Source organism: Miniopterus natalensis, chromosome 7 (assembly GCF_054644295.1).
Source record: "Miniopterus natalensis isolate mMinNat1 chromosome 7, mMinNat1.hap1, whole genome shotgun sequence".
Lineage (NCBI taxonomy): Eukaryota > Metazoa > Chordata > Mammalia > Chiroptera > Miniopteridae > Miniopterus > Miniopterus natalensis.
Genome location: NC_142087.1, coordinates 44,645,685 through 44,658,050, shown reverse-complemented (window position 1 = coordinate 44,658,050; position 12,366 = coordinate 44,645,685). Strand labels below are relative to the sequence as shown.

At 45.3% G+C, this 12,366-nt stretch overlaps 1 protein-coding gene across 1 annotated transcript in view; it reads right to left on the bottom strand.

Annotated features, from left to right (window-relative positions):
* Positions 1 to 12,106, bottom strand: part of LAMA3 (laminin subunit alpha 3) — a 186,157-nt gene extending 174,051 nt beyond the window's left edge. Inside the window, exon 1 of the mRNA XM_087819001.1 lies at positions 11,834 to 12,106. Within this exon, the coding sequence (XP_087675127.1) occupies positions 11,834 to 12,106 (273 nt within the window). The remainder of the gene's footprint in view (positions 1 to 11,833) is intronic.
* Positions 12,107 to 12,366: the final 260 nt, after the last annotated feature.

Below are 12,366 nucleotides of genomic sequence, written 5' to 3'. Positions count from 1 at the left end.
GCCCACTATTCACACGGGGGTGGCTTCCTCTCAACCCTCAGCTTCCTGCACATCAACACCTCCTTAAACAAGCCTCCCCTCATTAACTGCCATCACAAAATCCTGTTTATTCTTTCCAAGACACAATAACAATCTATAATTACCGTGTATGTTCGCTCACTGGTTGCAGTCTCCCCACAGTGTGTTAGCTCCGTGTAGGCCCCTTTCCTGCCTTGTTCAGAATTGTATTCCCAGCCCCCCACACCCCCATCCTCCGTGCTTGTACATAGGTGTCACTAAACATTTGTTAAATTTACGAGTGGATGAGTATTACACACTAATGTGTGTATACATGGGTCTCTAGGTAGCAGTTCTTTCCTTAGTAGATAAGAATCAGCCACAAAAGACATTCCACCAGATAAAGGTGGGAGGAAACAAGACTGCGGCGTAGGGAGCAGCTGCACCCCCGCCTCCCGCAACCACATCAAAATTACAACTAAAACACAGAACCACCATCGCTCAGAGCCTCCTGAAATCTGGCTGAACAGAAGCCCCACAACCAGGGAGCTGAAGAAGCACCGAGACCGGTAGGAGGGGCGGAGACGCGGGCGGATTGGGGCTGGATCCCCGAGATGGAGACGCAGCCGCGGGCCCTCACCCGGTGCCGCAGTTAAAACCCGGGAGGGAAACTCCGCGGTGGGGGTTTCCCAGAGGAGTGAGGGGTCCCAGCCCCACAGCAGGCCCCCAGCCCAGAGCTCCAGGGCCGGGAAGAGACGTCCCCACAACTCCGGGCTGAGAAACAAGCGGGACTGTTCCTGAGGGTCGCGGAGGCTGCGGGAGCCCCAGCAGCTCCTCCTAAAGGGCCCGGCACGGACTCACTCGGACGCTCCCTCTGAGCCCAGCGCCGGGCAGCAGCCTGAAAGGACCCGGGACACTCGGGGGGGAACTAACCTGCCTGAGATCCGGGCGAGAGGTGGAGGGCGGCTTCCTCCCAGGCAGAAGGGCTGGCAGAGGCCATGGCTCCTTTGGCGAGTCCTCCCGCACCTAGCCGGCAGGCAGGCGCCATATTTGAACCGCCAGCACCTGACTCGCACCTTTGGCCCCGCCCCGTGATTCCCGGAGGCCCCGCCCTCCCCACCTGCAGGCTCATCCAGGCCATTTCCAGGGGCTTTTCTGTGCAAGTGGCCTCTGGAGCTTTAGGCTTAGGACTTTCCTAAAATCTCTCAAACAAGCAGCAGAGGGCCCCATACGGCTTGATAAGCCGCCCCAGGCCTGGCACTGGCGGCAGCCTGCATTGGCTCATAGCTTGGCCTCTCCTGGGCACCTCCAAGCCCAGCACAAGTAGCAGCCAACTACGGTTTGCTGTGTAGCTCATGCTGGGTGGCCCTGGGCAAGGCACAGGCAGAGGCTGACTATGCACCTCCTGGGAGACCCCAGAGACAGTGCACCTGGCGCTCAGACTCAACCACACTGGATTACAGCCCTACCACATCCACGAGTGACACACTCAAGGGGAGTACTTGGTGAACACCAAAGCTCCACTGAAGTAAATCCTGCTTTATAGGGGTGTCTCCAGCACAGCAGCTCTCCGACTGTAGTTGCAGCTGGTCCTCACAGCCGATTGGCCTGGGGGTGAATTCCTTCCAGTGACGCCAACAGCAACCAAGGCTCAACTACAACAGGACAGTGCACACAGCCCACACAGGGGAGCACCTAGAAGGCCCAGCTCAAGTGACTGGGGAGGCTGAGCCACTGGACCCTACAGGACATGTACTACACAAAGCCACTCTATAAATTCCAGGAGACATAGCAGCTTCACCTAATACACAGAAACAAATACCTAGAAGCAGCCAAAATGCAGAGGCAAAGAAACATGTCACAAAGGAAAGAACAGAAGAAATCTCTAGAAGAGGTACTAAATGAAATAGATCCAAGCAAGCTAACAGATAGAGAGTTCAGAATAATGGTTATAAGGATGCTCAACCATATTAGTAAGAGTATGATGAAAATAACTGAGAAAATTGATGACATAATAAAGTACCAATTTGAAATGAAGGCTGCACAAACTGAAATGAAGAATAATTTACAGGGAATCAGCAGCAGAGTAGAGGACACTGAGAATCAAATCAGCAATTTGGAACATGAGGAAACAGAAAACACCCAACCAGAAGAGCAAAAAGAAAAAAGAATCCAGAAATATGAAGATAGTATAAGGAGCCTCTGGGACAACTTCAAGAGGCCCAACATTCATATTATTGGGGTGCCAGAAGGAGAAGAAAGAGACCAAGAAATTGAAAACCTATTTGAAAAAATAATGACAGAAAACTTCCCCTACCTGGGGAAAGAAATAGACTTACAAGTACAGGAAGCACAGAGGGTCCCAAACAAGAGGAACCTAAAGAGACCCACAGCAAGACACATCATAATTAAGATGCCACAGGTTAAAGACAAAGAGAGAATCTTAAAAGGAGCAAGAGAAAAGCAGTTAGTTACCTACAAGGGAGCACCCATACAACTGTCAGCTGATTTCTCAACAGAAACCTTACAGGCCAGAAGGGAGTGGCAAGAAATGTTCAAAGTGATGAAAAACATGGAACTACAACCAAGTATGCTCTACCCAGCAAAGCTATCATTTAGAACTGAAGGCAGATAAAGAGCTTCACAGATAAGAAAAAGCTAAAGGAGTTCATCACCACCAAACCAGCACTACAGGAAATGTTGAAGGGTCTTCTTTAAGAAGAAGCTAATGAACAAAACAATCTGACGAGCTAATAGGTCCAGAGACATTGACACATGCAACAGACGATCATATTTCAGAGGAAAGAGGGAAGGGGGGTGGAGGGTGCGAAGAGATTAACCAAAGAAGTTATATGCATATATGCATAACCCATGGACACAGTCAATAATGGGGTGAAGGCCTGGGGAGGGGGTGAGAGTGAGGTGGAGGGGGTCAATTGGGGCGAAAAAATGGGACACCTGTAATACTCTCAACAGTAAAGATAAATTAAACAAACAAACAAACAAAAAGACATTCCACCAGCTCCTGTCAAGCTTTCAGGTGTTGAGCTGGTCAGTGACAATGAGTCAATCTGAAAGTGACATTCAAGACCTTAGGCACCAGCCAGCCTGCATCAGGCAATCCTTACTTTATGCTCCCTCGATATGTTCTTCATATTAAAGGAAGACTCAATGTGGGTGATCCCTAAATATTTGTCCAGCCAGGAGCTCTCCTCATTCTCTTTAGGGACTACATTTTTTGAGTTATCAGATTGCAAAGTCTTAAAAGCAGAGATCCTACAACCAGGATCGTGCAGTGCCCCGATCCTCCACTCCGCCATGCAGAGATAACACTCACTCACTGAGTGGTCAATAAATACTGCTGACTGACCTGGCCGGTGGGGCTCAGTTGGTTGGGCATCACCCAGGGTTTCAGGCTCAATCCCTGGAGGGGGAGTGCACGAGGCAGCTCTCACATTGATGTTTCTCTCTCTCTCTCTAAAAATCAATAAAGAATCTTTTTTTAAAAAAATACTGCTGACTGAGAGATTGGTTATCTAATTTAAAGCTAACGTTACTGCTATGGACAAATATTTGTGTCATCCCCCTGCCCCACCAAATAAAAAAATTTATATGTGGAGACTTAACTGCCTAGATGATGGTATTAGGGCTCCACCTACATGAATGGAATTTGTGTCCTCGTGAAAGAGGCCTCAGACAGATGCCCCATCCCTCTACCATGTGAGGACAAATAAAAAGACTGCAGTCTAAGAAGTGGATCCTCAGACACTGAATCTGCCCATACTTTGACCTTGAATTTGCCAGCCTCCAGAACTGTGAGAAATAAATTTCTGTTGTTTATAAGCTACCCTATCTATAGCATTTTGTTATGGCAGTCCAAACAGACTAAGTTACTGTACAGTATTAATCTCCTAAGGCTACCGAAACAAAAGACCATAAACCGGGTGACTCAGAACAGAAAAATACTGTCTCACAGGTCTGGAAGCTAGAAGTCTGAAATCAAGGTGTCAGCAGGACCATGCTCCCTCTGAAACCTGTAGAGGAAGGATCCTTCCTTGCCTCTTCCAGCTCCTGATGGCGCAGTCCTAGTCATTGGTCCCAGCCACTGCATCAGACACCTCTACTTTGAAATTCAACACATCCAAAGGCAGGTTGATGAAATTCAGGTATTCGTTCTGTCGAACAGCGCTTTCATCAAGGTGTTGGTCTAGTAGGAAAATTCTATGATGGTGTTGCCCTCTGAATGTTTCTTCAGAAATCCTCTCTGTAATGTCTACAACAAGCTGCCACAGGGGAAACAGATGTGAGCAGGAAAATGTGGCCCCACCCTCACCTCATGATCTAATAAGGATACAGGCATGAAAATAAATGGCTCCAAGGTGATGAAAGAAATTATCAAGGTGGTGCAAAATTTGGCTGGAGCTCTGAGGGAGGAATAGTGTAGCAGTCGCAGCGTGACATAGTGGGGAAGAGCGTTGACTCTGCAGCCAGAGCACCTGGCTTTTTTTCCACATCCTAGCTGTGTGATCCTGAAAAAAATCACTTAACCTCTCTGTGCTTCAGTTTCCTCATATTTAAAATGAGCACGCTCAGAGCACCTCTTTCATAAATTGTTGTGAGGGTTAAGAAGTCAGTATGTATAAGGTGCTTAAGAACAGTGCCAAGCATCAGTGTTATATGTGTGTGTTAAATTAATACCCCGCACTAATCAGGCGAGCAAGCTCCCTGGTTACTAGGCTGTTCTCCCTACTCAGCATTTTACCTCCTTTATTTGGTATCACTTATGTATACAGTATGTGCAGCATATGGTGAAACTTGAAAGCAATGAAGAATTGCTTCTTTTCCTCACTGTTCACAGTTAAGAGGTGTATGGATAATCCAATTTAAATCCATATTTCTCTCTAGATAATATTCATTTATTAATTCCACATGCATTTTCTGAGCATCTAGGATGGGAAAACCACTGAGAGAAAACAATATGCTTATGACATTGAGAAACTGGCAAGATACATGGGACTCAATGAGTTGGCTTTCCCCAGGGCAGGTTCCACCCTGTTGGCATGAGGGATCTAATAAAGGCCCTGTTAGCTCATACAAACAGCTCTATTTTGTGAAGCAGAAAAAGGATCTCCGCCTCTGAGCAGACAGAGCTTGCCCAGGCTGGATTTCAGCTTCCACTTGCCCCTTGGCCAGGAACCCATGTACATAGCACAACTGTAGGCAGTTCCATTGACTAAGACCACTGAGGTACCATTCAAAAATCCTTTCCTCACTAGGCAAATGATTCCAGAATGTTGATCAAGAGGTAATAAGGGCCCGGCCGGGCGTGGCTCAGCGGTTGAGCATCGACCTAGGATCCAGGAGATCAGGGTTCGATTCCCGGTGAGGGCACATGCCCGGGTTGCTGGCTCGATTAATGACTCTCTCATCATTGATGTTTCTACCTCTCTCTCTCCCCATCCTTTCCTCTCTCTGAAATCAATAAAGATATGTTTAAAAAAAAAAAAAAAAAAAGAGTTAATAAGGTTTCATGAAAGTCAAAATCTCAACCAGAAATAAATTTATGATCTGGAAGAATGTATTATTACCAACAAAATTAACCTTAAAAAGTTAATACCTCCCCCTAAAGAATGTTACTTTAGCTGATTTTTTAAAATGTGTCCCTTCATAAATAAATACTATCTAAACTAGTTACTAACACAGTATCAAAACAATTTAACATTGCTATTTTATAGAAGGCTATGGAAGTCTTTATGCCTGTGGATTATTTAGCATGCCAAATCTGTTCAGTACATTATATATTGTACATTTCATTATTAAAAGAATTTTACTAAAAATTTTTAAATATTATGACAAATCATTTTTGTAGCTTATCACTTTAGAAGTCTTACCTAAGAATTTTTTCACTCCATGAAAAAAACTTTCATTGAGCACTATGTTCCAAAAAATATACTCAGTGATTTTTAACCACCCAATAAACCTGTGAGGCAGACATCATTATTAATCCTGCTTTATACATGAGGACACTGAGATTATGCAATTTTCCAAGGTCGGAGAGCTAGTAGAGTTAGAATTCAATCTCGGGCCTACATGATTGCAGAGCCAGAGTTCTCCATCTCTAAGTGAGAATAGTTTGATAAAAAGGACAATAGGTGATATATTTTCTCTCATGGGAGTTTACCTGGTCTTTAAAGAAAATTAGGCCATGAAAAATTGGTCATCTACGGAAAGGTTATGTGTGGATCATCTTTGCATACTCAGCCTCTAGTACGGTGCCTGGCATGTAAGAGCCACTTAATAAATGTTTGCGAATAAATGGCAAATCTTTAGAAACAGAAATCAGCCCAGGAGATACGTTCAGAGATTGAGTAGGCAAGAAAATTCTGGGGCTGAGGGGAATGTTCCAAAATGAGACTCTAGTGTTAGCTGCACAACTCTATAAATTGACTGAAAACTATTGAATTCACACTTACAGTGGATGCGTGTTATGGTATTCAAATTATGCCTCAATAAAGCTGTTTAAAATGACTCAAGCTTTAATCTACTTTTGATAAAATAAAATGAAAAGATGTGAAGAAAATGTATAGTTTTCCACATTCATATGTGCACTAAAGATACAAAACACACAGCTATCTTTCTGTAGTGGTTTAGGTATAGGTTTTTCAAAAGTAAGGGGCTGAAATTAATAACGTTTTGTCCCTTCCTTTCCCTATGACTGTATATTTCTTTTTCTCAGGTTAAATAATCCATCCTCGCTGGCACAGGTAATTCAGAGCATGAAGTAAAATCTTGCACTTCAAGGACTGAACATTCCCAATTCCGACTATTCACCAGCGACCCTGAAGGGCACTGAGCTGCAGTAGTTTGTGACTGGTTGAGAAATAAATTGCTGAGATTCTGCCATGTTTCTTCACTGGTAAGTGAATTTGGCTTTTCAAAGAAAAACATTTCTGTTTCTCTTCTTCAAATGATTTGTATACAAACTTGCATTGCTAAACCTTGTCTAAAGTCCACACAAAACAACTATTAGGAAAATAATTTTTTAGAAAGGATCATTCATCCTTAAACTGATGACTGTAGTCATTTGCCTGAAGTCTCAAAATAACTCTTATCATTAATCACTGTTACAAATATATCAATGGACATAGTAAAAATCTTAGATTTCCCTGTCCTCGCCCAAGATTATCACATCAATTTCACAAAGGAAAAGGCCCTTGTTGAAGTTAATAAATGGTTCTCTTTCACAATAGTTCTATGAAAAGAACCTTAGTGAAGTTGAGTTTCCTGTTTATGGCCATTAGTCCAAGTTACACAAACACACAAATGAGGCTGCTTTGTGGCAGGCACTCTCACTCTTAGCCATAACGCATGTATGTGCTTCTCTATCAATTTATTCAGGTTAGACACACATTCCTATGCACACATCAAAGTATAATTAAGTAACATATAAAAGATGGTGAACTGTCAATGCACAAAATCGGGATCATATGTTTGGTAGATAAGTGCCCTTCATTCCTTGTGAGCATAGTGTTTATGCCAAGCTAAACCAAGCACGAGGTTGCATTTTAGACACAGCCTTCCACTTTTTACAGCCTTTATCTGTACCTTCGACTCCACCATCTTTTCATTCAATATTTTCTGAACACCTATATTATTCCAGGCTTTGTCCTAAGCACTGGAGATACAGCTGTGAACCAGACAGACAGAATCCCTGAAGCAAAGAGCAACCAACACCAAAAACTTAATGTCTGAGCATTAATAGGTATATAGAATCTTATTTAATAAATATTAAGTCCAGAGAAGCCAGTGAATATTTTTCACTCAACAAACAAAATTCAGACTTTTAAAACACCCTGCCTGCTGACACATGCTACCATTTAAGTATCAGCATTGTTATTATAGAATCAGAACCATAAACTCAGGTTTTAGTCTAAGATGTGATTTTATTCATTTTTGACATTTTTTTTGCAGAATCCTTCTGAAATTCTAAAATTCTAAACCCTGGCTGGCCCCAAAGACTTATTTTTAGGAAGTTCAAAGAAATAGAACTATTTTAGTTAACTCTTCTCCATTTCCCATCTTGAGCTGTACATGAGCAAACTCAAACTACCATCCATCACTCAGGCACAACCAATTGATTAATGATAATATCTCTCCCCTTCTCTCATCCATCACCCACCACCCCTCGCTTCTCTGAAAGGCAGGTCTGTACAAGCAGCTGCCAACACTGGGCTATCACAGTGTCTAATAGTCTAGATTTTGGAACCCTGCTTCCCTTTCTGGTCTCTGACACACTTCTCACTACATGAGAACCTCTCACACCAACAATCAGTGCCTCTTCCCAAGCCCTCAACTCTGAAAGCAGAAAGCACTATTCAGCAGAGATTTTGTTCACCTCTCATTTTCAGGGAAGCACAAGACAATACCATATGGCACTTTTTTTCTGAAGGCTACACCCTGGCCTAGAAACACAGTCACTCCCTCCTCTATTGAAGACTGTGAATCCAGGTTTAATGACCTATTCTGGAAACCCAATCAAGAACAGGAAACATGACTTTTCTGGACCTCTAAAACAGAAGTATCAAACCACGAACACAATAAAAATATCAGTTGGTGAAAATGAGGGATGGCCCATTCCTGGGCAAATCTGGGGGAGAGGAGTCGGTTAAAAATTTCTTCGATTCCTTCCTTCTCCTTGTATCTACTCTCCCCATAATTAGATCAACTCTCTCCAAAGTTGGGTGTGCCAGGCAATCCAGTGGGTTCAAGAAGAGAATACTGACTTCTCTTTACACTTAAAAATAAGAAATTTAATTTTACTAATATTTAATATACAGATTGTTTAGGAATCTTCATCCAGTCCACAAGTCGGCTGGTCACAAGTCACTAATCGTCCAGAACATCTGTCCAAGGGAAAGGGAGGGGTCCCACTAGGCTATCATCTGACCATGACACCCAAAGCTTACATGTGCCCAGTTAGGTGGACACGGGGATTCTATTCATCTCAATAGCAGAATAGTTACAATCTTCTGTTGAAATGGGGAGTGAAATTATTTTGAGTATACAGGTTCACCAGTTATCTCATTGTAAATTACTTAAAGACCTTTTAAATTTAAAGAAGTTACACTTTTTTTTTTTCACAAAAATTCCAAATTTGCTGACTTTTTCTGGGATGACAAGTGGCTGCCAGTAATATACTACCTGGTGGATATTACAAAACAATAGAGGTACTTAACTCTGTTCTGTCAAAGTAAAAGTGTTGGTTTTTTTATTGTTGACAGTATTACAGATGTCTCTCCCATTTTCTCCCTTTTTGGCCCCCTTCACCCAACTCCCAACCCACCCCAGGCCTTCCCCATACTATTGTGTGTGTCCATGGGTTACGCATATATGCATATATGTTCTTTGGTTAATCTCTTCCTGTCCCCTTCCTCCCCTTCCCACTGTGATGCTATTCTGTCCCATGCATCCATACCTCTGGACCTATTCTGTTCGTGAGTTTATTTTGTTCATTAGATTCCATATATAAGTGAGATCATGTGATATTTGTCTTTCTCTAACTGGCTTATTTCACTTAGCATAATAGTCTCCATAAAAGTGTTGTTTTCACAATGTGTGAAAAAGTAAATGCTGTTCTAAAAAATGTACGCTTTGGGAAGAGCAGTTTTGGAAAAACAGTTGTTTGGAAATGTTTCATTTTTTGTTGCCCTGGCCAGTGTGGCTCAGTTGGTTGGGTGTCATCCCGTGCACCAAAAGGTTGCTGATTCAATCCCCTGTCAGGGCACATGCCCAGGTTTCGGGCTCGATCCCTGGTAAGCGGCGTAAAGGAGGCAGCTGATTGATGTTTCACTCTCCCATCTATGTTTCTCTCTCTCTCCCACTCCATCTCTCTTCCTCTCTCTCTAAAAATCAATAAAAATATATATATTAAAAAATATGGAACTGTTACTCTAAAAGTTCTCATAGTTGCACATTTTAAAAACATGGAAACAGAATTTTTTAACATATTCTAGTATTTTCCAAAAGAGGACTTGTAATGTGTTTTGAATCTATTGTTTGAAACATTAAAACACAACACCTTCCTACCAGGAAGTACTGAATGCCTTGAAAAGGAAACATTTACTGGCCAAATTTCTACTTTACGCAATTTAAAAATAATAGAAGGATGGGGCAGGAATATGAGTACCATGATTTATTGAACTCAGACAGCAATAAGACCTGTACAGTCACACAGGGTCCCACTCTTAGAAAGTCCTCTCAGTTTAATGCTCTGCTATCACCATCTTGAAATTCTTAATAATTTTTGAACAAGAGGCTCCACATTTTCATTTTGCATTGGACTTCATAAATTATGCAGTTGGTTTTGGAGCTCAGTCAATGCAGTTCTTCCATTTGAATCTACCTATTTTTTAGGTATCTTTTCAGCTATGACAATTACTAAGTTCAAGTATTAATATAAAACAACTCTGAACTGTATCATAAATGCTAACTAAACTTGTGAAAAATAAATACACATATGATGACTTCTGTATATTTGGATATTTATAAGTAGTTATTCACAAATAAGATATTTAGAAAAAGCAAATTAGTTTGATCTTTTAATAAACAAAATAAAAAGTATTTTCATCATTATTTTTCTTTTAAATTTCTATTTTTGCACGTTTTAAGTATGCATAATATATTAATAGAGTAATACATGCATATAATTTCTAAATAAATAAACATGTATTGACCCTGCATGTGCAGCAACTTGCCATTTATGCAACTGCATAGTCAAAAGAATTTCTTAAACTCTCAGTGATAATCTTTCTCTTTTGGAGCACAAGCTCCCAAATCACTCCCTCTTCCGGCAACACTTTCCCGTTCCTGAGCAATACTTCCCAGCCTTAGTATTGGGAGCGATTGTGCCTTAGTGTAGAGCGGCTTTTGGAGCGAGAACTGGGTTCAAATCCAGCCGCCCTGCTTTCCGACACAGGAGCAGTTCTGACCCTGCTCGCCCAATCCAGTTCCCAGGGGGCTGCGAGGACGGTGCGGCGGCACCTGGCGCGCCTCCGCGTGCTGAGTAAGTACCTCCGCGTGCTGAGTAAGTACCGCCGCGTGCTGAGTAAGTACCTCCGCGTGCTGGGGGAGCACCGCCGCGTGCTGAGTAAGTACCTCAGTGTGCTGAGTAAGTACCTCTGCATGCTGAGTGAGCACCTCCGACTACATGGTTCACACCTGGCGCTCGCGGTGAGCGTCTCTGACCAACTCGAGCGCCCTTTCTGCCTGTTTCAAGTCTATTTGTCCCGGTGACTGAATGGTGGCACTTCAGGCAGTGGGGTGAAGTGCATCTTTTCGATGACATCGGAGTGATACCACTGATATAATCTGTAAGTTCTTTCTTAAAATACACCGCGGAAACTAACTGCTACCAGCTTCTCGCCGGAATAAGGTAGGAGGGACGAAGTCCCTTGGAGGAGGCGCGCCCGTGAAGCCCGGTGGACTCAAAGCCTGGCCCGGAGCTACCTGGTGACAGACAGAGTCCGCCCTGGACCACAGTCCCCTGCATCCCTAGGGAGCGGCTTCGGACCTTCTCCTGCGCTCGCCCTCACCTGAGGTCTGCCTTCTTGCGCCCGGCGTGCTTTACCCATCCCCGCCCCGGGCCGCGCGCGGGCAAAGGCGATGCGGGACAGCGCGCCCCGGTCCCGGGGTCGTCGGCCCGCGCGGGAGCGGAGGGGGCCCCTCCCTGCCGCCTGGGGTCACCAGCGCGCGCGGGGAAAGGGCCCGATTCCTTCGCCCCTCGGGCTGACCCGCGCGGGGAGGGACCCGGTCCCCTCGCTCTCTCCCGGGACCCTACCTGGATGGCGTGTCCTCTGCCCGGGGCGGTGGGCCCCCCTACCAACTTGCAGTAGAGCTCCGGCTCGGGCCGCGCGCTCCCGGGCTCCGGCTCCCCGCAGGTGGCGGTGGCCCAAATCCGCGCCGCCTCGGCCAGGTTGAAGTAGGGCGGGTGCAGGCTGAGCCGGGCCGCGGCCGGGAGCCCCTGAGCGGCCTCGCACGCAGCCGGCAGCAGGAGCAGCAGCAGCGGGACGCGCGGCGGTCCCCGGCCCCGAGCCCGCGCCGCAGCGGCCATCGCGCGGCGCGCGCCCCTCCCTCCGCCGCCGCCCGCGGAGGGGCTCGCGGTGGGGGCGCCGTGGGCGGCACCGCCCAGTGGTCCGGCTCCTCGGGCGAGCGCAGCCCGGGAGCCCGCGGCGTGGGGGCGGCTTCTCTCCCGTGGAATCTGCCTGCAGGGGCTGGAGCGGGAACCGCGGGATCGGCAACTGCCGGCGCCCAGCCCCGGGCCGACAGACGGCGTCTCCGAGAGCGCGCTGCGCGCTGCGCGCTGCGCACTTA